Source organism: Schistocerca cancellata, chromosome 2, assembly GCF_023864275.1.
Source record: "Schistocerca cancellata isolate TAMUIC-IGC-003103 chromosome 2, iqSchCanc2.1, whole genome shotgun sequence".
NCBI lineage: Eukaryota > Metazoa > Arthropoda > Insecta > Orthoptera > Acrididae > Schistocerca > Schistocerca cancellata.
In genome coordinates this window covers 13,303,834-13,329,042 of record NC_064627.1, presented here as the reverse complement: position 1 = coordinate 13,329,042, position 25,209 = coordinate 13,303,834, and the positions used below count along the sequence as shown (strand labels likewise).

Sequence of the window (25,209 nt, the reverse complement as noted above, 5' to 3'; positions counted from 1 at the left end):
GAGAGCCTCTGTGCCGTGTGGCCAGATCATAAATGTATCATCAAACGTAATGATAAAATAAAGATGGATGGTGGAAAGCCAAATTTAATGCACGTTCCTCAAAATTCTCCATAAAAAAGTTAGCCAGTGATGGAGACAACAGAGAGCCCATCGCCATACCGTCCGCCATTTCATAAAATTTGTTACCATACAAGAAGTAGGTGGTCATCGTCACATGTCAGAATAACTTTATAGTTTCAGGAGGAAAAAGATCCGCCAGCATTTTCAAAGTGTCCTCCACAGGAACTTTTGTGAACAGAGATCACATCCAGGCTGACTAAAATGTCATTTGGACCAACTCTAATCTGTTTGATTTTCTCAATGAACATCTGGGAGTTTTTGATGTGATGTTCACAAAACCGGCCCAATTATAGGAGTCATCAACTTTGTTAGGTATTTGGCCAGCTTATAAGTAGGAGAACAATTGCACTGACAATAGGTCTCATGGGAACATTATCCTTGTGGATTTTCGGTAGTCCGTACAACCTGGACGGTCTAGGGGCTCTGACCATGAGATTTTTTGTAACATCGTCTGGCAGCCCAGAATTCTTCAGTAACTTCATGGTTTTCCTGCTGTACATCAAAGTTGGGTCCGATTTAAGACATTTATATCTACTGTCCTCAAACAGTGATGTCATTTTACTATTATATTCGGTAGCAATAAGGACCACACTGGCATTTCCTTTGTCAGCTTGTAATATGAGGATCTTCATCCTTCCAAAGTAAACGGAGCCCCTCTCTACTGATATTAGATCTGGGAGGTTTAGCTGAGGCCAAAAAGCGACTGGTAACAAGTCTCACTTCGTCGGTGTCGTCCTGTGCAAGATGCTGCACTACCTGTTCTACTCCACTGATAAGATCCACGATTGGCATAATATGTGGTGTAGGAGCAAAATCAAAACCTTTATTAAGTTCCCATCATTCTGCTCACAAGAGCGCTGTTTTGAACATATTGGTATATAGAGCAAAAACTGTTTCTACAAGGACCACTTAAGGTCCGAGATTGACCATTTGAAGTAAGTGTTCTGAAAGAATGGCTATGGTGCATGCTATATAAAGGCAGCGTTCTCCAAAACAGGAAATGTGAAAATGCTGCACACTCACAGGATGAAACACCGATTGCGGTTCTCCCTTTCTGTGACACGATTTCCAGCAAAATAGGAAGAGTCCTGAGTAGACAGGATACGAGACAGATTTTTCGTCTGTCCTAAGAAAATTAAGGAGATGATGCATGCACCCTGTTAAGGACAATCTCGGCCTCAGGGTCCCTGGAGTTTATAATATTCCCTGTGAGTGTGGATGCAATTATATAGCTCAGACAATTTGTACTGTTTCTGACCGCTGAGCAGAACACCAGCGCCATATTAAAAATAGAGACCTGGAGGAATCGGCAATTATGCAGCACAGCCTCACGAACAAACACAAAATATTGTTCGATGAAACAAAAGTTCTGACCCGTGCCTCCAAGTACTGGGATTCTGTTATAAAGGAGGCTATTGAAATAAGAATGAGCCAAAAGAACTTTAACTGCGATAGCGGATACCATCTGAGCTGTCCATGGAAATGAGTGCTCAATGCAGAGAAGCAGCAGAGACATTCCTTCCAAGGTTTACGTTCAAACGGAAGCGGTGGCGCCACCGGCGCACACAGTGACATCGTCTGCGACAGCAGTACGTAATCGCCGACCAATCATAAGCCGACCAATACGAAGCCGCCCACGGGCTATACAAAAGGCTACCACAGCAGCAGTGAAGACAGTCAGTTGCTGCTGACAATGACGATGGAGGTAATCGTCGAAAGCTCGAGATTTTATCCAGAACTGACACGGCAAGAATACTGGGAATGTTTTACATATAAGTGCCGTCGTGAAAAACTTCGTTCCCATGTTACTGGACGATGTCACATCTAGGTCAATAGCTCTTTATGCAGGAAATGAAAGGCAATTTCTGAGCCTCGAGAAAAATTCAATAACAGATGTAAAGAAACACCTTTCAGCTACCAATTCTGTTAACTATTGCCATCATATTTACAGCAGTTTTGCACAGACATGCAAAAAAGCCAACTTTTGTGGCATTTAGTAAAAATTTCAAATTTCACATTGTTTTGGGTTCTTCAGTCCGAAGACAGCTTCAATGCTGTTTCCCATGCTACTCTCCCTCTACTGCAAACTACATCCACTGAACCTGCTTACCGCGTCCCCCCCCCCCACCTTCCTGTCCATTACCAAACTGATTACTCCTAAATGCCTCAGGGTTTGTCTTCTCAACTGTTCCCTTCTTTTAGTTAAGTTGCACCATAAATCTCTCTTTTTTCCAGTCCAATTCCATACCCCTCCATCAATTATTTGATCTACCTATCTTCAGCATTCTTCTGTATAACCACACATCGAAAGCTTTTATTCTTTTCTTGTCCAAATTGCTTACAGTCTACATTTCTTTCTGTACGAAGCTACCTTCCAGACATTACTCGGGTAGAAACCACTGATTCTGTGTTATATGTCTTTCGTATAAAAAATTTCTAACACTAGTAATTACTATGAAAAATTAAATATTTTTTCTAAAGCTCTAAAGATCTTTGTAATATGTGTAACAGAAAAACCTTTTTGTGATTGTAAATCAAAGAGGATATAACAGGTTCTAGATGAATGCAAGTGTAAGCTTTCACTACTGTCATCAGTTTCAGTTAAATTGTTCAGAGTGTGTGATAACAGAAGGTGCACAAATCCTAAGCATCCCTTTTCTATGCAACTGAGCACAAAGAGGAGTGGGCCAGCGCTGTGGTGGAGGGCCACTCCTCTGGAGCAGTAGTACGGACAGTGGACGGGCGGAAGAGGCTGTATTAATTACGATTGCCCATTCCTATAATTAGCCGTGGCTCCACAATATCCTACCGTCTTCATTAACAGCAGCAGTTCCGGCAACACAGTTTTGTCGTCGGCTCCGATTTTCGTCGTATGCATGGCACTGAGGTAAGACTGTTCACTGGTAGAAAGTATTAACGGCTAACCCAGTAGCACACCTGAATGTGATTCGATTGATAATATTTATTTAAATAATAATCAGTTAAACTCAGGGCGATCGTGTTCTCATTGCCACCAGACATAGTAACCGAGCAGAATCCTTGTTCTTTTTTTCCCAGTATGCTAACTGAGTGTCATAAGAAACAAATTGAATAGTTACAACCAGTTTATTAATGAATAATTTCTCTTTTAAGAATTTTAGCCTCAGTCTACTTTCAATTAACTGTTGTACAACAGAGGCTTCAGTGTGTGACTAAAGTAAAGCGATTTCATTTTTCAAGTTTGAGAATCAATCACTGGAAAAAATCCAAATCTACAGAAATGCACAAATTAAGAGTGTGGAAGTTTTATTTATTTTACATATAGCTTGGAGCACATGGCTGTTTGGTTTGGAATGTATTCTAGTATTTAATTCTGTTCAAGTAAGTAAAAATTGCTCAGTTGTTCAGACAAAATTAAATCCAATTTACAAAATAAGTAATGGCAAAGTAAAAAGTGCTTGCTTTTTTTCTAAATTTCTTTGATGACATTATGCTGAGGTCACTGAAAGTCATTTTTCAGTAACGAAGTTCAGTACTAACATACAGTTTAATTGCATATTTTCCAAATCATTACTCGATAGCCTTTTTCAAAATTTAATGCCAAACATTATGTAAGAGTGAATTCTCAGTTTTCTTTATCATTACATACTCACTTAAAATTAGTGTAAAAGAAAATGTGTTTAATAATACGTGTTTTTCTTTCCCATCATCTTGTACAGGATTTTGGATGTAAATTGCCCTAGTGGGCTGGCGACCGTTAATTACTTTCTTTTCATTCATAAGTGTAACTTTTTAATGATCTCTGTCCAGTGTTGTTCATGAGTGAATGCACAAAATAACTTTCATTTTCCAAATTACAGCCCTGTTCGGTTTAATTACTTTTATTTTTAGTAGACTTTCCATCAGAAGGGTCGGTTGTGCACTTTCCTCCTACTTATTGGTATCACTTCTTTGGGAAAGATAGCCTTACACAATTAGAAAAAATCCCTTAGGCATGCAGGCGATCCACAGTCGTTTCATGTAGCAAGCAGGATAGGTTGATTAGTAAGAGGGAGGTTACATTCTTTCGCATTCTGTCTGCTGCTTCTATTAATAGCTTTATGTATATAGATTAAGCTTCACCTTCGGCAATTTTAATTTGCACCCATTGTTTTCTACATAGCACGATAGTGAATTTTAGTGAACCCAAATAAAAGGGCAACAGGTTTGCTGTCCAGCTTGGCACTCACATCCTACCCGTGGAAGGTGATGAAAAATGTCACTACCTGTTTCATTTGTGTAAAATGAATTTTGTAATTATTTGATTAGTTATTTTCTCCTACATTTTAAATATGAGTTTTGTAAGATATTAAAAATTTCGCTGGACATGACTTATATAAAACCGCTTATTATTGAATATAATACACTACTGGCCATTAAAATTGCTATACCAAGAAGAAATGAAGATGATAAACGGGTATTCATTGGACAAATATATTATACTAGAACCGACATGTGATTACATTTTCACGCAATTTAGGTGCATAGATCCTGACAAATTAGTACCCAGAACAACCACCTCTGGCCATAATAACGGCCTAGATATGCCTGGGTATTGAGTCAAACAGAGTTTGGATGGCGTGTAGAGGTACAGCTGCCTATGCAGCTTCAACACAATACCACAGTTCATCAAGAGTAGTGACTGCCGTATTGTGACGAGCCAGTTGCTCTGCCACCATTGAGCAGACGTTTTCAATTGGTGAGAGATCTGGAAAATGTGCTGGCCAGGGCAGCAGTCTAACATTTTCTGTATCCAGAAAGGCCGGTACAGGACCTGCAACATGCGGTCGTGCATTATCCCGCTGAAATGTAGGGCTTCGCAGGGATCGAATGAAGGGTAGAGCCACGGGTTGTAACACATCTCAAACGTAATGTCCACTGTTCAAAGTGCCTCTCAATGCAAACAAGAGGTGACGGAGACGTGTAACCAATGGCCCCCATACCATCACGCCGGGTGATACACCGGTACGGCGATGACGAATACGCGCTTCCAATGTGCGTTCACCGCGATGTCGCCAAACATGGATGCGACCATCATGATGCTGTAAACAGAACCTGGATTAAAAAAAAAAATTTTGCCATTTGTGCACCCAGGTTCGTCGTCAGGTACACCATCGCAGGCGCTCATGTCTGTAATGCAGCATCAAGGGTAACTGCAGCCATGGTCTCCGAGCTGACAGTCCATGCTGCTGCAAACGTCGAACTGTTCGTGCAGATGGTTGTCTTGCAAACGTCCCCATCTGTTGACTCTGGGATAGAGATGTGGCTGCACGATATGTCACAGCCATGCGGATAAGATGCCTGTCATCTAGACTGCTAGTGCAACGAGGCGATTGGGATCCAGCACGGCATTCCGTATTACCCTCCTGAACCCACCGATTGCATATTCTGCTAACAGTCATTGGATCTCTACCAATGTGAGCAGCAATGTCCCGATAGGCTACAATCCGACCTTTATCGAAGTCGGAAACGTGATGGTACGCATTTCTCCTCCTTACACGAGGCATCACCACAACGTTTCACCAGGCAATGCCGGTCAACTGCTGTTTGTGTATGAGAAATCTGTTGGAAACTTTCCTCATGTCAGCGCGTTGTAGGTGTCGCCACCAGAGCCAACCTTGTGTGAATTCTCTGAAAAGCTATTCATTTGCATATCACAGCATCTTCTTCATGTCGGTTAAATTTCGCATCTGTAGCACGTCACCTTCATGGTGTAGCAATTTTAATGGCTAGTAGTGTAATATTCTCTCACTCCAATAAAACAAATCCCTTTTTTATATTTTGTTAGTCCTTTATACATTTTTTTCATATTACATTACTTTTCTTAAAGACTACAAACGATATGCACTGACCTTGTACGCATCAAGACAAGAGGAACTACTACAGAAAAATTGTTGGCACCTGTAACAACGCGGCCATGTATGCTGACCAGAGGACAGAACCGAACTCTTGTCAAGTAAGAGACAACCAAGTACTCTGACTGACGTACTTGTGCAGTGACAGTAATGTGTTGCTGCTATAATGCAATGCAGACACGAATGGGGCAAAAGTGTTCCCACAAGTTTCAAGATGCCTGTACACACCAAGAATGCCCGATGTGGGATTGCATCTTTTTCCACGTGAAAAGTTTTGTTTTGTCGACTGCAGATTTTTAGTTAATCTATGGGTCCAAATGTATTAGCTGAAAGAGTGAAGAATACCAGTTTTTGCACTAGATGAGAGGGAAAAAAAAGAAAAATTCTCAAAGTTTGGAACGATGTCCTCTCCAGAAATTGGGACTTTCTATTTCTATGGGTTGTAATATTGCCACAAGCAATTGTAGAAGAGGACTATGGCTGTTTAATTTACATGCTCATATGACCATATACTAGCCCTGAGATACACAAACTAACTGCCCTAAGAAATGAAGCTTTTTTCGACTTTTGTTGGTTAAAATTAAAACAAAAACCCATGGAAGCACTGCAGTAATGCCAACATGACGAGTTGTGAAGTTTTGTAAGCATAGAAAGTTTTATATGTTGTATCGAAGTGAATAAGCCTTTATTTCTTTTCCTCCATTTTGACGAGTATTAATGTGGAGTTATTTGCCAGTTATTTTTGTTGATTTTCAACAGCATTTCAGTTCAGCTTCTTAAATTTTCATTTTCAACCAATCATTACGGACATTTTCAACCAAACATTACAGATTATGAATAAATTTTTCTGTGAATATTTTCTGGTTGGTGGTGTAACATGTGATTCTTAGGAACAACAAGTTCCACTTTTATCCCTTCAGGCAGGCAAGTGATATTTGTGAGAAGTGAAAACATTACTTAGATAGTTATTAAATGCAGAACATTCCACTGTGTGCACTCATTTTATGTCCATGCAGACAAAGTCGAATGTATAAAATAGTAAACAACTGAAAAATCATTATAAGAACACAGTCTCTCTCGCCCCCCCCCCCCCACACACACTCACACACACTCACACACACACACACACACACACACACACAAAAAAAAAAAAAAAAACCTCTCGTGAATGTCTAAGCAACATGTATACGTTTTAGTCTGTCGTGAGTTATGAAATAAGACAGATTTATTTATTTATTTATTTATTTTTGTTTGGGGTTTAAGGGTGCTAAACTACTGAGGTCGTTAGCGCCCAGTCACAATTGTTAGAGCACATAGAATCTAGTAAAACTAGGGGGTGGGGGGGTGGGGGGGGAAGATAAAATAAGTGAAAGAGTTAGATGTCTTTGGACAATCCAGTCAAAGTAATGAAACGAAGAACACGAGCAGCTGCTCGAGCATCATCCGTTAAAATATCCTGTAAAGTAGATGGCAGAGACAGGACAACACGAGATTGACTAAACGGGGACACGACAATAAAACATGGCGCACTGTTAATGCATGACCACAAGGGCACTGCAGGGCTGGGTCACTGGAGAGCAGGTAGAGGTGGCTAAACCGGCAATGCCCAATCCGCAACCTGGTCAGAAGGACCTCTTCTCGCCGAGATGGTCGGGAGGAGGTTGTCCAAGCAGTTGGGAACGGTTTTACTGCCCGGAGCTTGTTTCCTTGAAGTGAGGACCAAGTATCCCACCACAAGGACAAGCCTCTTACAAACAACCCCACCAACGTCAGATGACGTGTCACAATGGGAGGCTGGCCGAGGCAGGAGGACTGCAGCCTTGGCTGCAGCATCAGCAGCCTCATTCCCAGGCACTCCTAAATGGCCGGGAACCCACAGAAAGCTGACAGGAGAGCCACCCTCAGCGAAAGAATGGAGGGACTGCTGGATCCGTTGCACCAAGGGATGGACCGGATATGGAGCTCCAAGGCTCTGAAGAGCACTGAGTGACTCAGAGCCGAGTACATACGATGAATGGCAGTGGCGGCTGGCATACTGAACGGCCTGATGGAGAGCAATAAGCTCGGCCGTAAAGTTGGAACATTGGTAGAGGAGCCGGTATTTAAAGGTGACGGCCCCGACGACAAAGGCACAGCCGACACCATCGTCAGTTTTGGAGCCATCAGTGTAAATAAAGGTGTGACTGGCAAGTCACGGACGAAGTTCGACAAACCGTGAGCAATACACTGCAGCCGGAGTACCCTCCTTCGGGAGTGAGCTGAGGTCGAGAAACATGAACCGGAGCCTGGAGCCAAGGTGGTGTCGGGCTCTCACCCTCTCTGAAGGTGGTAGGGAGGGTAAAATCCAATTGTCGAAGCAGGCGATGAAAGCGGACTCCAGGGGGCAGCAGGGCAGAGACATACAACCCATACTGACGGTCGAGAGAATCGGCGAAGAAGGACTGATAAGAGGGGTGGTCGGGCATTGACAACAGCCGGCAGGCATACCGACAAAGCAGTACGTCGCACCGGTAGGTCAATGGTAATTCGGCAGCTTCAGCATAAAGACTCGACGGGACTAGTGTAAAAAGCTCCGGTCGCAAGACGTAACCCCCTATGGTGGATGGAGTTGAGACAGCGTAAGAGGGATGGCCAAGCAAACGAGGCTCCCATAATCCAGCTTTGATCGGACTATGGACCGATACAAGCGAAGCAGGACAGTGCGATCCGCTCCCCAAGATGAACCACTAAGAACTCTGAGGACATTAAGGGAACGTGTACAACGAGCAGCCAAATAAGAGACGTGCGGAGACCAACAAAGTTTCCTGTCCAGTGTGAGCCCTAGAAACTTAGTTGTTTCCACGAATGGGAGAACAACGGGACCGAGATGTAAGGATGGCGGAAGGAACGCTTTATGTCGCCAAAAGTTGATGCAAACCGTCTTCTCTTCAGAGAACCGGAAGCCATTTGCCACACTCCACGAGTATAGGCTGTCTAGACAACACTGAAGGTAGCGCTCCAGGAGGCATGTTCTCTGGGCACTGCAGTAGATCGCGAAGTCATCGACAAAAAGAGAGCCTGAGACATTAGGTGGAATGCAATCCATAATCTGATTGATCGCTATGGCAAAAAGGGCTACACCCAAAACTGAGCCCTGAGGCACTCCGTTCTCCTGGAGGAAGATATCTGACAATATGGAACCCACACGTACCCTAAACTTTCAATCTGTTAAAAAGGAATCAATAAAAAGGGGCAGGCGACCGCACAGACCCCACCTGTGCATAGTGCGGAGGATACCTCCTCTCCAACAGGTATCATAAGCCTTCTCCAAACCGAAGAACACGGCGACCGTTTGGCACTTTTGCAAAAAGTTGTTCATGATTAATGTCGACAAGGTCACAAGGTGGTCAACAGCGGAGCGGCAGCGACGAAAGCCGCATTGAACATTGGTAAGTAGCCATCGAGATTCAAGAATCCAAACTAACCGAGAGTTAACCATGCGCTCCATCACCTTACAGAGACAGCTTGTAAGAGAAATGGGCGGTAACTAGAAGGAAGGTGTCTATCCTTCCCGGGTTTGGGTATAGGAACAACGACGGCATCACGCCAACGCATGGGGACTTGACCTTCGGTCCAGACGCGATTGTAGGTATGAAGAAGGAAGCTTTTGCCTGCCAGAGAAAGGTGTGCCAGCATCTGAAAGTGAATGGCATCTGGCCCCGGAGCTGAGCAACGGGACAGTGCAAGTGCACGTTCGAGTTCCCGCATAGTAAAGGAGGCACTATAATTTTCCAGATTCAGAGAGTGGAAGGAAGGTCGCCGAGCCTCTTCTGCCTCTTTCCTGGGAAGGAAGGCAGGGTGGTAATGGGCGGAGCTTGAAACCTCCGCGAAAAAGCGGCCGAAGGCGTTTGAGATATCCACAGGATCAACAAGGACCTCATCACCTGAAGTCAGGCCAGGTACCGAGGAGTGGGGTGGCCTACGCTGGCTGTCTGGCATTAAGGCCCAGACGACAGAAGAGGGAGTAAAACTGTTAAAGGAGCTGGTGAAAGAGGTCCAACAAGCTTTTTTGCTGTCTTTGATGACTCTACGGCATTGCGCTCGGAGTCGTTTGTATCCAATACAATTCGCCAACATAGGATGGCGGCGAAAGGTGCGTAAAGCACGTCGTCGAGCACGGATAGAGTCTCGACAAGCCTCATTCCACCAGGGGAGGGAAACGCGATGTGAAGGAGAGGCAGTACGAGGAATGGAACGTTCGGCAGCATTGATGATAACAGCCATGAGGTATTCAACCTGACTGTCACAACTGAGAAAATCGTGGTCCGGAAAGGTCGCCAGGGAGGAGTAAAGTCCCCAGTCAGCTTTCGGTATGTTCCAGCTCGAAGGGCGGGGGATGGGGTGTGGTGCAGGAGACGAACGACACAGGGGAAGTGGTCGCTCGAATAGGTGTCAGAAAGGACATACCATTCTAACCGACGGTCAAAAGTGGTAGAACAGATCGAGAGGTCCAAGTGGGAGTAGGTATGAGTAGAGTCCGAGAGGAAAGTCAGGGCGCCAGTATTGAGGCAGACAAGATTGAGATGGTTGAAGACATCCGCCAAGAGGGAGCCTCTCTGACAGGATGCATGAGAGCCCCAAAGGGGATGATGGGCATTGAAGTCGCCAAACAATAAAAACGGCGGAGAAAGCTGAACAATCCGGTGCATCATGTCAGCCCGACTAACTGCGGATGACGGAGTGTAGACGGTACAAACAGAAAAAATGAAGGCAGAAAGAGTAATACGGACAGCTATTGCTTGGAATGGGGTGGTCAATGGGAGGGGATGGTAATAGACATCGTCCCGAACGAGCAACATGACCCCACCATGAGCTGGAATACCATCCACAGGGGTTAGGTCAGATTGCTCGGAGGTATAGTGGGTAAAAGCAATACGGTCAGTTGGGCGCAACTTCGTTTCCTGGAGACCAAGGACGAGCGGACAGTGCAGGCGGAGGAGGAGTTCTAATTCCTCCCGATTAGATCGAATACCTCTTATGTTCCAATGTAACAAAGCCATCGCTAGTCAGAAAAGAGGGGGAACGAAACGGGTGAAGAGCTGGTCACCTCGACGGCCGCGGAGGGCCAGGTGTCGAGGGAACAACGCTACAACCAGCGGGAGGTGGATCCTGTTCCATCGAGTCATCGCCAGCGGCGGCTGCTTTCCCGGGTTGCGTAGGAGGGGCAGCATCATTCGCCGACGAGAGGCCAGCAGAGCGTCCCGGTGAAACTGAGGACGGCCGGGAGCAGCGACTCACGGATGGAGCATCAGACGAAACGCGCCGGGGTGGAGAGGGGGATAAAGATTTCTTCTTCGAGGCCTTCTTGGAAGGCCGATGAGGCACGGGGATGGTGGGCTGGACCCGAAGAAGGTCCTCACGCGCGGGGTCCGTTTTGGAACGCCGGACCTCGGAAGCCGGGGTCCGGAACGTTTCCCCGATGGACGCCTGAGAAGAGGATCGCTTCTCAGGCATCGGAGGGCGAGGAGGAGGAAGGGTAGCCCCCGGGGCAGAGGGGGCAGGGGCCGCGAGGGAGGAGGATTTGGAAGGGGGGGATTTGGGAGGCGGAGGCGTAGACCCCGGATGGGGTGAGGAGGTGGAGGGGGGATAGGATAGGGGTGAGGATACTGTGGAAGGAGTGGACACTACTGAGGCAAATGAAGTTGTCAACGTCACGGGATGGAGGCGGTCATACTTCTTCCTGGCCTCAGAATAAGAGAGACGATCCAAAGTTTTTAATTCTTGAATCTTCTTCTCCTTCTGATACGCGGGGCAGTCTAAAGATCGAGGCGAGTGGATGCCAGGACAATTGACGCACCGAGGTGGTGGGGTGCAGGTATGTTCCTCACGAAGAGGACGTCCGCAATCGCCACAAAGAGGCTCAGCCTCACACTGTGACGACATGTGCCCAAAGCGCAAACACCGAAAGCAGCACATAGGAGGCGGGACGTAAGGTCGCACGTCACACCCGTAGCACATCACCTTTACCTTCTCCGGGAGAACGTCCCCCTCGAAGGCGAGGATAAAGGCTCCGGTGTCGATGCGACGGTCGTTGGGGCCGCGCTGAGCTCGCCGGACGAAATGCACGCCTCGGCGCTCCAGGTTGGCCCTGAGCTCCTCATCAGATTGCAGCAGGAGGTCCCGATGAAAAATAACCCCCTGCGTCCTATTCAGTGCCGGATGCGGGACAATAGACACTGGGATGTCCCCTAGTCGGTCGCACGCCTGGAGCGCCGCCGACTATGTGGCAGAGGCGGTCTTTATAAGAACGGACCCCGAACGCATTTTACTGAGAGCCTCGATTTCCCCGAAGATGTCATCGATGTGCTGGACAAAGAACATGGGCTTGGAGGTGGCGAACATCCCCCCATCGGTCCGAGAACAGACTAAATAGCGGGGGAAGTACTTCGCCCCAAGCCGGCGGGCCTGTCCTTCCTCCCAGGGAGTGGCCAAGGGGGAAAGGGCAGGAGAACCAGAACCAGAGACAGTACCTTTCTCTTTAAAAGGCTCGGCCGCAGAGCGACCTGACATGTTGACGTTTCATCTGCGAAACGTCCGCCCCGATACCACCCACTCCGACCAGGGGCTCTCCCCATGGGCGCCACCCAGCCTCAGCAAGGGCCACCTGGCAGGATGACCGTTGCCGGGAGTCCCGATGCCCCAAGGAAACGGGCATCTACTCCTTGGCCGACGAGGGGAGGGTGCAGCTCAGGTATCGGCAGTATGATCCCTGTGTTGTCAGGGGGTTACAACCTAGAGGGTACATGACGACCCCACCACAACGGGCTGGCTACCGTGCTGGATTTCGGGTGCCATGGAAAGTTCATCATGATCGTAGGTGCAGATGGGGACGCACTATGGGCGTAACTTGTGCAACCCATCAGGCGTTTAGGCCCAATTTGAGGAATAGTGGGTGTGGTTACAACGCCGTTACAATGCTGAGTGCCAAGGTCTTAGTGCACCGAGGACCAGTGATACACCACGTAAGGCGTCCTTCCCCAAAAGGCTCTTACTTCTGTAGAATTTTGAAAAAAAGGAGGTCAAACCCCAAGGGGGACCATCATATGGAAGGCCGAAACGGTTGAAACTCCTTTTAGTCGCCTCTTATGACAGGCAGGAATACCTCAGGCCTATTCTTACCCTGGACCCGCAGGGGGCAAGACAGATCTGTTCACCCATTATTCTCACTGAAGTTTTCCACGAAAAACAGTGCAGGTGTAATACTGAAGAGTTGACACGAAACTGTTTACGTCATTTAGTAGTTTGGACAGACTAAAGATCTCTCTCGGCAGCCATAGGTCCAACAACAGAACCGTGCCACTGCACAGCAAGACCACAAAAGTAACTTTGGGAAAGCGATCTGAAAGTATTTACCAGGTAAAGCCGACATGTACAGCAGTATGGAGCTGTAAGTTCAACCTCAGGAACACTACAGGCTTTAGTTTAAAACTCACTGAATACCTTTAATTTAATAATACAAGGAAGGAAATTCAGATCACCAAATCAAAAACATGGCAATCATAAACAAGCTTACTGTTTAGGTAGTAGTCACCTACCTTAAAAAGATTACACATGCAACCGCCAGTCAGTTGAGATACGAGATTCCTGTACTTCACATTAAACTTGGTTCTCAAGGCACGACACATTTTCAAAATTACTAAATTGGTAACACCTCAACTAGCAGTGAATGTTGATGATGAATCAGGTCATTTTGTGAGTTCCAGAGTCCCTCCTGAGGTACAGTGTGGCTCCAGTGGCGCGCACGGACACACACACACACACACACACACACACACACACACACACACACACAGTAAAGTGAAACTGCAGGCATTGAGGCATGGTTGCCAGCCACAACCCGCTGTGTGACATGTTGAAGTTATTGGAGAAACAATATTCACTGCATTCTGTAATAATCCAAGAGATGTTAGGAGCTCAAGAAGAGCTCAATTTGTGTGTCTCGTAAATGCTGTTAGGTTTGGAGACATGACTTTCATCTGAATTGTTGTGTTTGTCCCAAAAGTTTCACAGATAAAATTCTCCGGTGAACCAACCGGGCTAGAGCGATGCAGTTTTCAGCAGTGGTGGTCAGGGATCTCCACTAACAAATGCAACTCAGCTCAGTCAGATCCAGACAGTGAAAGAATGAGGATCACCTTCCATGCACAGTGCACTTTGGTGACGCATTGAGACATGACAATTAATTGAGTGACAATACAAGCTCAAGTTTTGTTTTAAACCAAAAAATTTAACTCTGAGAGAGCGCCCAATTCGGGAAGCCTACAGGGAAGGAAGCCATGTCCCGACTGAGAATTCACAGTGGCCCGAGATGTTCTAGAAGGTCCGAGAAAATGTCAGCAACAAGTGCTTCAATTGATATCGCTGACATCCCGAATACACAAAAACGTGGATAAAATTGAAAGTTTTGAACGGTGGCAGAGACCCAAATGTGTGACAGCACAGAGTTTTAATATGCTGAAACCTAACATTTATCACATTTTGAGACAAAAGAGGGATGAGAAAGGTGTGCATGAAGATTGTCCCAAAGGCTCTGTGCTCTCAGAACAGAAGAAATCCACATGCTGAAGTACAGCAAGTTGACCAAAAACAAAAAAACGGACACTATTTTCTTTTAGAGAGCGTACTTATAGATGACAAGATGTGGGTTTCCGAGTACGATCCCAAATAGTAGGTCATCAGAGGGGGTACAGAACTCTTCGATACATTGCCTCGAGGAGGTTCCCGATGACAGTTTTCGGGAAGCCTGTACAGACTGGGCGAGGCAATAGAAAAGATGTACAGATACAGAAGGAATGAAGATTTTTAAGGTGTTGCACATTACAGAAGCAATGTCTTTAAAAAATACATTGGAGTTACCGAGAAGTAGTGACATTCCAAATTTTAACCGACAGATTCCCAAAATACAATACTGTCAATTTCACATCGAAAACAGAAGACTTTTCTCAAGGTTTTGATACGATGAACATGGAGCCTCGCACCACCTCCATACTGTGATATTAACCACATTTCTGGCCATTTTAGGATGCAGCTTTTACCAGCATGATTTACATGCTTGGTGGTGGTGGTGGTGGTGCTCGTCAGGGATCTCTACTAACAAATGCAACTCAGCTCAGTCAGATCCAGACAGTGACAGAATGAGGATCACCTTCCGTGCACAGTGCACTTTGGTGTACTAATTTCATTCCCCTATTGACAGCCACCAGAATATTCTCGAAGAGTGATTGTGAGTGCTTATCTGACAGTCGACACTCCCCTGCCAAAGGGCAGCAGCAATACAGCTCAAAATATTTGCCGGGAAATTTTTTAACTGAAACAAGCTCACTAACTTCACAATAGTGCATTCTAACTCGGCTTTGTGAAAATAAAAACTCAGCACTACAATCACTGGATAAACGCTCTCCTCATAAACAATACAATTTGATAAAAAACTATGATATATGCCACTTGCTTACACCACAATTTTTTAATGATGCGTGACACCATTCACACTACACATCATGCACATTGTTGTCATGTCATCCATTATTATTAAAACTGTATATGTAGGACTGATAAACCTTTACTTACCTCATCCGAGATGAAAATATCTGCTAAAAAGCTGGATTTCTCATGTACTGTCATGTACGAAAATATTCCGTTCAGCACTCTAACTGTTGCTTCACTGTCAGCAGCCTCCTTCAGTCGGTAAAGCTCCCGTAACTGGTCCTGCGTCACTGTCACAAGTATTGAAGTGTCTTCCACAGCACCATTCTGGCAATGATTTATCAACAAATTGACCAGTCTTTGCAAAAAATTCTTTTCCATTCCATTTCTTTCACTCGGGCAGTTTTTACACGCCTTAGAGCGTTCTTTCCTGTAACAGGATAAAATATTTAGAAGCTCGGGAATCCAACAGGTTCACTCACCGACAAAAACCTGGAACCTCGGTCGCAACTCACAGGAACTGAATCCTAATTAACTGCTCAATGGGATGGGGCAATAAACTTGCCAGCCTCTTAATTCAGAGTCTAGCTGGCAGTCTGCACTGTTTTGTAGAGAAATTTTTGTATTCCGTTCAAGCTGTCATCCGAGTACGTGCTCGTGGTCTAGTGGTAAACAGCTTGCAGTGTAAATGTAAAGCCTTGTGCTTTGAACCATTCGTTGCATAATTTTTTATACCCTATTTTTTCTGCAAGCGCAAAGAATCTCCTGTGGAACTACAATTAAAATTACTTTTCTTTTCATCACAAAAGTAGTAGAACAGCCATCAAAAAATATTTTCACAACAGCTGGACATCTATCTCAACATCGTCTTTGGGAGTTTACAATTATGCAGGGCTTCAGCCGACAGCTGCAAGCCACCAGTAACCACTCACGTTTCTCCTCCACGTCCTCGTGAATGCCTATGTTCTGTAGTAGCTTCTACTGTCCTCAATTTAGCGAGAATTAAGTTATTTACTGTCGTCGTCCGTATTTCCAGAGAAAATGTCTTCTACAAACTGAGTGAATACTGGACTGTGCACATTCAATGGAAATGCCACCAGAGTTCGATTCCCGCAAATGGAGTTACGAAAACATCGAGCTGACAAAGTAATATTACAGCTGCTCAGCTACACTTATTGAAAATGAGTTATTTTTTATGCTGCTTAACACAGAAAAATGGAATAACTTCTCGGCTATGAATGACAATTACTGAAAATTTATATATAGGAATAGCAAAGTACACTGGTGTAGTTTTTCTACGTCTGTCTTATCTTCAATGAAGATGCAAATAGCCGAAACTAAATTCAGGTTATTAAACTTTTATCTGAAAGATTATTTTTGGAATTCTGCACCAAGTAATTTTTCACTTATTTATGAATACTCAATATGACTGATTACTGTGCAGCACTGAACAATGTAAGTTCTCACCCACTTGCACACTAGTTAGCTTTTTAAAAGATTTTTCATTTTGACTCTTGTGGTCTTTAGCCCTAAGAATGGTTTGACACACCTCACTGTATCCTGCACGACTCTCAACCTCCAGCTACTTACTTCCACTTGAACGTGCTTACTGTGTTCGTCCCTCAGCTTCCTCACCTGCTCACACTCGCTCGCTCCCCTCCTTACCAAACTAAACACCCATTCACACATCACAATGTGTCCCATCAACCGAGCCCCTTTTTTCAGTCAGTCTGTGGCATACATTTCTTTTTCCCCGAAATCCGATACAGAACCTCCTCAGTTAATCTACCAAAATAATCCTCAGCATTCTTCAGTAGGACCACAAAAAGCTTCTCATTTCTCGTCTGAATTGCTTACCGTCCGTCTTTCACTTGGTTACGAGGCTACACTCCAGGCAAACACATTCAGAAAACACTTCCCTACATTTAAATTTATATTTTATGCTAACAAATTCCCCTTTCTCGGAAATGCTTTTTGTGCTATCCTTTACCACTGACGAGGCTTTTGCACTCACTTGTCGACGTATCACCTGACAGCTTTCGTCTCGGGATCTTCGACCGACATTTAACGTATTTTCTGATATTTTGTCAGCATTAACGGCTGGCACTGCCTAAGGTTTCTCCTCCACTAACAGTGGTGACCTGGTATCTCCTGCAGCTCGAGGCTATACATGCCAGTCACGCTGACATCTGCGGGCATTTCGCCAGTCGTTACTGCCGTGGCTCCCCCTCCTCACTACCTGCGGAGATTGTTTGCTGCGCCACGGGAATCTGTAGTCTCTCTACCTCGAGGCTTTCATCTTGCTTGTCAAACCTGTTGTAATGTTTGCGAATTTCTATAGCTTTCCCAAGCAAGTGAACACTATCTCTTCTCTTCAGCAAGAATATCTATTCATCAAATTTTATTATGTGGTCGGTCTCTCTCGGGGCATGCTTCACCGGGCACGATTTCTTCACCTGTCCTGGCCTGCAATACTGCTTTTGTTGGGTGATGATGGTATCCCCGGACCATCCATTCGTTCCGACACTGGCTTTTCTGTACATAGAACGTATGTGGTATATTCCCAGCATTACGACTGGGGTCCTTTTTGCCATTTGCCTATCATTCCAATCAACTGTTCTCCCTAGTTCTTTGCTGTCTCTCACAGAATTACAATATAAATGGCAAACCCCAATTTATTTCATACTCCTGAACTTGAACTCCTATAACTGCAATATATTTCTGTACATGTGGTACATAATCTTTTGCTCCCACTATTTTATCACTACTGTCTTCAGATAATGAAAGAGTATGTTCCACTCAACAATGTCAAAATCTCTCTCTATACATACAAATGCTAGTAACTTAGACTTGCCTTTCTTTAGCCTATCTTAAGATAAGTCACAGGGTCAGTACTGCCTCACATGTTCTTTCATTTCTCCACAACCCAACTGATCATACCTGAGGGAGCGTTCTATCAGTTTTTCCAATGTTCTGTAAATTATTTGCATCAATATTTTTCAAGCACGAGTTATTAAACTGATCGTTCAGTAATAGTTGCATCTGTCATTGCCTGTTTTCTTTGGAATTAGCATTACAGCATTCTTCCTGAAGTCTGGGTGTATTTCACCTGTCTCATATCTTGCATACCAGATAGAATACGCTTATCGTGGCTGCCTTTCCCAAGGATCTCGGTACTACAGAAGGAATATTGTCTAAATCATGGTCCTGTTTCAACCTAGGTCTCTCAGTGATCTGTGTTGTTCTTACAGCACTACCTGCATCTCCCATCTCATCTTCATCTACTTCACCTTCCCTTTCTATTCCATTTTTCCCTCCTCTTCTATTCGTGGAAGTCAAAAAATCTGACATCCTATCTGCATCGCCTGTGACTGCACGCTGCACATTATTTATTTACTCGATTATAGACATTTTACATAGAAACTCAAACATTTAATAGCTTAATACTTGTCAAAATTAGAGCAGTAGCAGATACACTGCCTGTGAGAGACAGGAACAGCGCAGCCTGCAGTGACGGCAGCTGGCTGATAGCTTTACCACAAGAATGTGTGTGAGTGGATCTGCTGTTTCTATGCCAATATCATTTTTGTTGTTACTGATAGGTAACAAAGATTCCGAAGAAAGTATCAAACACGTTGAAAGTAGCAAGTTCTCATCTATCCAAAAAACAGTTTTCATGTAAACAGACCAAATTGTAAGTCACCGTGTATGGAGAGAGCTTGGTCCTTCAAAATTAGAAATTGGTACAGAATTTTCCAGGTCATCAATATAAATATCAATTAAAACTTGTTATATCTGAATCACACCGAATCTTGCTACGAGGAGACTTAACTTCATGAAGGAAGTACTGGTCAGCAATTCTGTCCCTTGTAGCTTTACAGCTATACCACATTTTCAGGGAAAAAGCTCATACGTATTTGAATGTTACACTGACACAGGTGATAAAAATATTTAATGTGCTCACAGTTGTGAAGTAAAATCAATGACTAAATTTTTACTTGTGAGCCAATACTTATAATCTCAAATCCATAACCTTGCACAATGAAAACAAATTTAGTCAGCTCTTACAATACCATAGCAAAGACGAGCAGATATCTGCCTACTTTATTACTCCCATAAAAAGCAAAATTTATTTCAATGTAATTTGACAGTTAATACCTACACCATCTTCCTTTCTCCGTGGCTGTAGCATGTCATATCAAATGGATCGATCCATTCTTGTGTTTCTTGATCCTTAGAAGCATCAATTCTGAAACAATGGGAAACCATTAAAAATAAGAATTTCTGTAAGATATCACAGGTCAAACACAATGCTTTTCACATCAAAATAAATCTGAGAACTGCTTGAAATGTATGACTTCTGCAATGTACAGTTCAATGTTATCAAATGGATGTAGGACACAGTAGTACTGTACATATAATAAGAATTTAACAAGATAGACTATAGCTTAGAGAGTTGCAGACTGATAACTACGACAGCAGCTTATACTGAAGTGCCATTGCTGACAAAAAAACAAACGTCTTATTTTTCAATAAGTCAAGACTCGGATATGGCAATTTAGATTTATCTTCTATCATGCAAAATATTTGCAAACACTCTACACATTAACATACAAAATAAAAAATATTAATTAGATAAGTTATATGTAATGGAGAATACAGATAGAACATACTAATTCCACTTAAAACTTCTGGGCTGAAAGGTCGTGGTCAGTATCCTGACTCCCCAACATTTCATGTCCAGTTGCAAGGGAGATCCTCTGAGGTGAAGCAATGAACTGCTATTGGAACTCAACACAGTATCAAATATATGGACAGGACTATCAAACATTTGTCCAGTAAAGTGGGCTACAAGAGCACCTCTAGTAGTGCTGGCATTTTCAACTGAAATGAATCTATAGTCATTCCGTCAATAGGAAGTCAACATGCATGCTTTATCCAATTCAACACCCTCTTCTTTTCTGTTAAAATTACTATGTTTATAAATGTCAATAGCCTCTCTATACACACATGCACGATAATGTGACAGTTTCGATAGGACACTCATCTCACTGAATTTTATTTCAGAATTATCCTCTTGGTACGCATGTTCTACTGCAGTCCATTTATCCATTTTATATTCCACATGCAAATTCCTCTTACGTTCACCTAAATGGGTCTTATTTCTTTTTGTGGTACCAATATGTACTAGTCCACAACTATACGGAATTTTATATACAAGTGTTGCCAAAATCCAAAATGATGTCATATCTTTTGCTGCTCTTAAATATTCTTTTAACTTTTTGGTTGGTCTGAAAATAGTTTCAAGTCGATAATCATCCAAACTTTTGCAGTGCAAGGGGAGTACAATAAGTAATGCCACACTTTTTTTCTGAAAGCAGGTTGATTTTATTCAGGATTCCAATACACCATATTATTCCCCACTTTTTTGGCTTCAAAATCCTATTTTTCAACATAATCACTGTTCAATGCGACTGCCTTCTGCCACCTTACTGTGAGTGCCAGTGTACCTGCAAGGTACCACTATTGGTTGACATCTGAGCCAATGTCTTGCTGCATCAATAATTTGCCCATCATCCATATACTGCTTTCTGCAGAGTGCATCCTCCATTGGGCCAAACAGATGGAAATATGAAGATGTGAAATTGGTCGAGGAAGACCTCTTAGATACATAGACTTATATAAGCCCCGTGTTGTCGCGGAGGAGAAGGATGAGACTGATTGCATTTTTGGGGGTAAGAATGCGCTTAAGTAATTTCTTCAGTTTCCTGAGGGTGGCACAGATTTGTGCAACTGGTCAGCATGTGGGAGATCAGACAGGGTTGCACAACCTCGTTGCAACGATGACAGACATCTCGCCCAACAACTCACTGGGCTTTTATTCACTGCCAGGTCACCGTAAACATCTGCAAGCACCTAGGAGTATCTGTAATGATCCAGTTTTGTGCCAAAAGAAGCTCAACAACTTTTCTCCACTCGGAATGCACTGCCGTTACAGACGTCATTTTGAAGGCTACATATAAGCGCCATCACCTACTGGAACTTCACGAAATTACGGGGGCCAAAGCACAAGTACTCCACTATGTCCCACAACACATTCTGTATTTTTCAACTGAAACTGGACAGGGAAAGATGAGTCACATTACTTACCAAATGCCCTTCGTGTAATCTTACTAATAAATGGAAGATAAACTCTCCTGTCAGGTGGCAACTGTTTCTCACTGATCCGAATTCTCTTCTTAGGGTGTAGAGCTCGATCTTCCTCCTCTGTAGAATTACTGTTGTTGTTAATGGGTGACCATACGTGGTTAACCTTGTATTGTACATAAAATTTTGCAAGCCCTATCAACCAAGGTGTGAATAACATCTTTTTTGTCTGAGGTGTGGCCCACCAGGAAGATTAAGGACAGACAGGCACAACCACTAACAAACTGTGTCACCATGAACGGTCACTGTCAACTGTACTGTGGTTGCAGCTAAGTGGTACTGCTAAGTGGTACTGCTTTCACAGTTAGCACTACCTTTAACAGGGAAGGGTATGACTGTTACAGGACTGGAGTATGTTTCCGTGGGACAATGTATAGGGTAGGTTTTCCCTATGTCTACTGAAGTGATACGAGCTGTCGGGCACGGGGTTAGGTAGGGACCGACGAGGATATTGTGTAGGTCGGGTGGGCAGCTGCAGAATACCACTGTGAAAAGGGTAGGGGGGATGATTCCATGTCAGGGCATGATTAGAGGTAGCTGAAACTGTGGCAGAGAATGTGATTCAGATGCTTCAGCCCCGAGTGGTACCAAGTCACGAGAGGAGTGGCCGACTGGCCAGTGGTTATTTGAGGGATGGTAGGTGACTGGGGAACAAAATGAAGGATACCTGTTTCTGGACAAGATGTTGGGAGTAATTTCAGTTTGTGAAGACATCAGTGACACCCTCAGCATATTTAGAGTGGGACCCCAGATCACGTAAGAAACAGATTGCCTGATTGCTTGGTCAAGCAGGCAACCCTTTTCAGGGAACGGCCACCAGGCGGCAACAGCGTCACACCCTTACTTGTAGAATCAACCACTAGATGGCACTCCGTTCTGTGAAATATGTGGCAACATCGGCTGAAAGCGTGCTGCTTTCCACTATTTGGCGTCTGTGAAGTACTGGTGGTAGTGGATCGAGTCGTCATGCCGAGGGCCTGTGAGTATATCAGCTGTGGAAGGAGTAGACGAACAAATCCTGAACTAAAAATGTTCAGATTTCCCGTCAAAGATAAAGAAAGGTTACGCGAGTGGATTTTAAATTCAGGTAAATCAATAAATTAGTTACGAGTAAGATTTAATAAAGAGCCCTAAGCATTCGATCCTATCTAAATTTTGTCGATCTTCTATTCTGATATAACGTGGCAGCCCTTCCTGTACAAGAATCATATCATATAATTTTTAAATGAAATCTGGTGCGATTTGGACTTTTTTAAACTGTTTATTCACTTCACTATCTTAATTTTGGGTGTAGAGGCATTTTTGTGTGCAATGTGAAAACTGAAACCAATATAAGATATGGATAACAAAATCCAAAGCATAGTGTGGTAACATTTGGTAAACAATTTAAGAAGCATTACCTTACAAGACCTTTCCCTTGGTACTTTAAAATGGCTCTAGAGCTGAAATTGCAACAGTGAAATAAATGAATAATAGCCATCATCTAACTGCTAGGTCATCGGTCCCTCTAAATCCTGGTATATATTAGAGCAAACTAAGTGAACGAGTGTAAAACCTTGTTTACACTGCTGCAAATGAGTAGTCATGGATAATTCGCCAATGTTCACTGCCACTCGTTTATACATGTGAACAAGCGTTAATACTGGAATGGAGGGAAGAGAATAGAAGAGCGAGCATAGCATACAAACTATAGACGCTGCCTATTTTAATTTTTTTTATCTGTGCGCTAATAATCCTCACACAGCTTTCACTCAAAAACAACACTAATTATAGTTACAGGTCTGAGCGAGTGCGGATATCCCCAGTAATAACTGTGTTGCAGATAAAAGTGTACGTCTGTTGCGAATATTTGCGGGTTATCTTTAAACTGTACAAAGCTAATTTTTAACATAATTATGGTTTGCCGTCTGTGGCTCTTCAAAGTTGACACCGCCAAAATATGCTTGAAAAACACTCTTTCGCTTGTATATTACTGCGTTTGCAGCCCCCTTTCAACAACAATCCAAAATTCATCGTTTTGTGCCACTCTTATATCATTTACGATAAGTTACACGCAAAGTAAAAGAATTTAAATTTGAAATGACTGTCACTGAAATATGTCAAGCCTTAATTCGCATCACAACCGATGTGCAGACATCGGCAGACAAAAATTCAGGCCAGGCACAAGTCTCTTTTCAGAGCAGTGGTGGGTTAAACTGCTTTACAAAACGTTAATATCTCAGAATGTGGATAACCAACTTGGCAGATGTGGATAATGATCTTGTGGATGCAGTACACATACGGATGGCGGCATTTTTCCTGTCCGCACAGATTTCTAGTTACAGCTACGATGTAAATCTTTGATTTTGAGATAGATTATTTTGCCCGCTGGTTTTGACAAAGCAAACAAAGTGGTGTAGGAAAATAAATATGTTGTTGGCTTAATTTGTTACGTAAATGTGAAACGCTTGGAAGAAGTGCCAGCGCACTTTACACTGAATTGCAGCTCCAGCCTTCTTTAGATTTATTCCAGAAATTTGCACATATGTCGGTTGACAACTCTCGCTGGCTCCTCATTACACCTGACGAGGAAATTTACTAGCAGCAACATAAAGCAGTTCGAAAGAAGACGAGTACTCTTCGTGCTGGTAACGCCAAAGGGCAGACGAGGCAAACTTATTTTGATGCTTTGCTCAAAAACCAACAGCCAGCTGAACACTAACACTACCGAATGCGTACCGAAAAAGACTGAATGTTATTGTCTCGCAGTGGTGAATGGAATTAACACTACAGAATCAGCATTTCATCACGCAAACACTTGCAAACATTGATGTTATGCTTTAGCTACTTAATTGTTTCTCACTGTGAAAAGCTAACCACTAAAGGGGAAACAACATTATACGCAATGTTTGTTTTAATTACAAAGCAAGTAATGTCACTCAGAAAAGATTAGAAATCACGTGTTTCTTAACTTTTGCAGGAACTTCTGAGGCACTGAGGGCACCGAGTAAAGTTTATGAACCAAACACGACTGAATGTTGTTTGCTCAAATTCGTCTACACATATGAAAATGCAGTTTTTCCTGTTTTAGTTCGCTCAGTGTTGACCAGGCTTAAAACGCCATAGGGCCACATTCCCAAAATTAATCATAATATTTGAAAGTCCAAAAAGGTTGCACACAAAGATCTCTCTTAGCAAATACTTAATGAAATATTCGTTCCTATCATGCTAATGTAGACTGAGCTACTATATGTGTTAACGGTATATACATATATGTATTTTTCTGATAGATAGTTATTGTTACAGGCCGTCAAACTGCTGGATATGGACCCAGAAAAACTGCACAGTAGACTGCTGTGTGATGTCCATTTTGATGAAAAGTCATTCATGAACAGTACGAAACAACGGCTTATACACACAGCAGTTCCTGTAAAATTTACATCTGACACTCTTTTTTCAGCAGGATGTGAGGGAACTAGTGATGAGAATAGTTTGTCAACTGAAAGTGAACATTCCAAGGAGAACATATGGTGCAGCTAGTCACCTTCTGGTAGAAACAAATGCAACA

General features: G+C 43.6%; 1 protein-coding gene across 1 annotated transcript in view; it reads right to left on the bottom strand.

The window, feature by feature from the left end:
* LOC126161310 (uncharacterized) overlaps positions 1-25,209 on the bottom strand; it is a 187,599-nt gene that overhangs the window by 82,137 nt on the left and 80,253 nt on the right. The window contains exons 3-4 of the mRNA XM_049917063.1: positions 19,618-19,704; positions 15,600-15,885 (exon numbers count right to left, since the gene is read on the bottom strand). Of these exons, the coding sequence (XP_049773020.1) occupies positions 15,600-15,885; positions 19,618-19,704 (373 nt within the window). The remainder of the gene's footprint in view (positions 1-15,599; positions 15,886-19,617; positions 19,705-25,209) is intronic.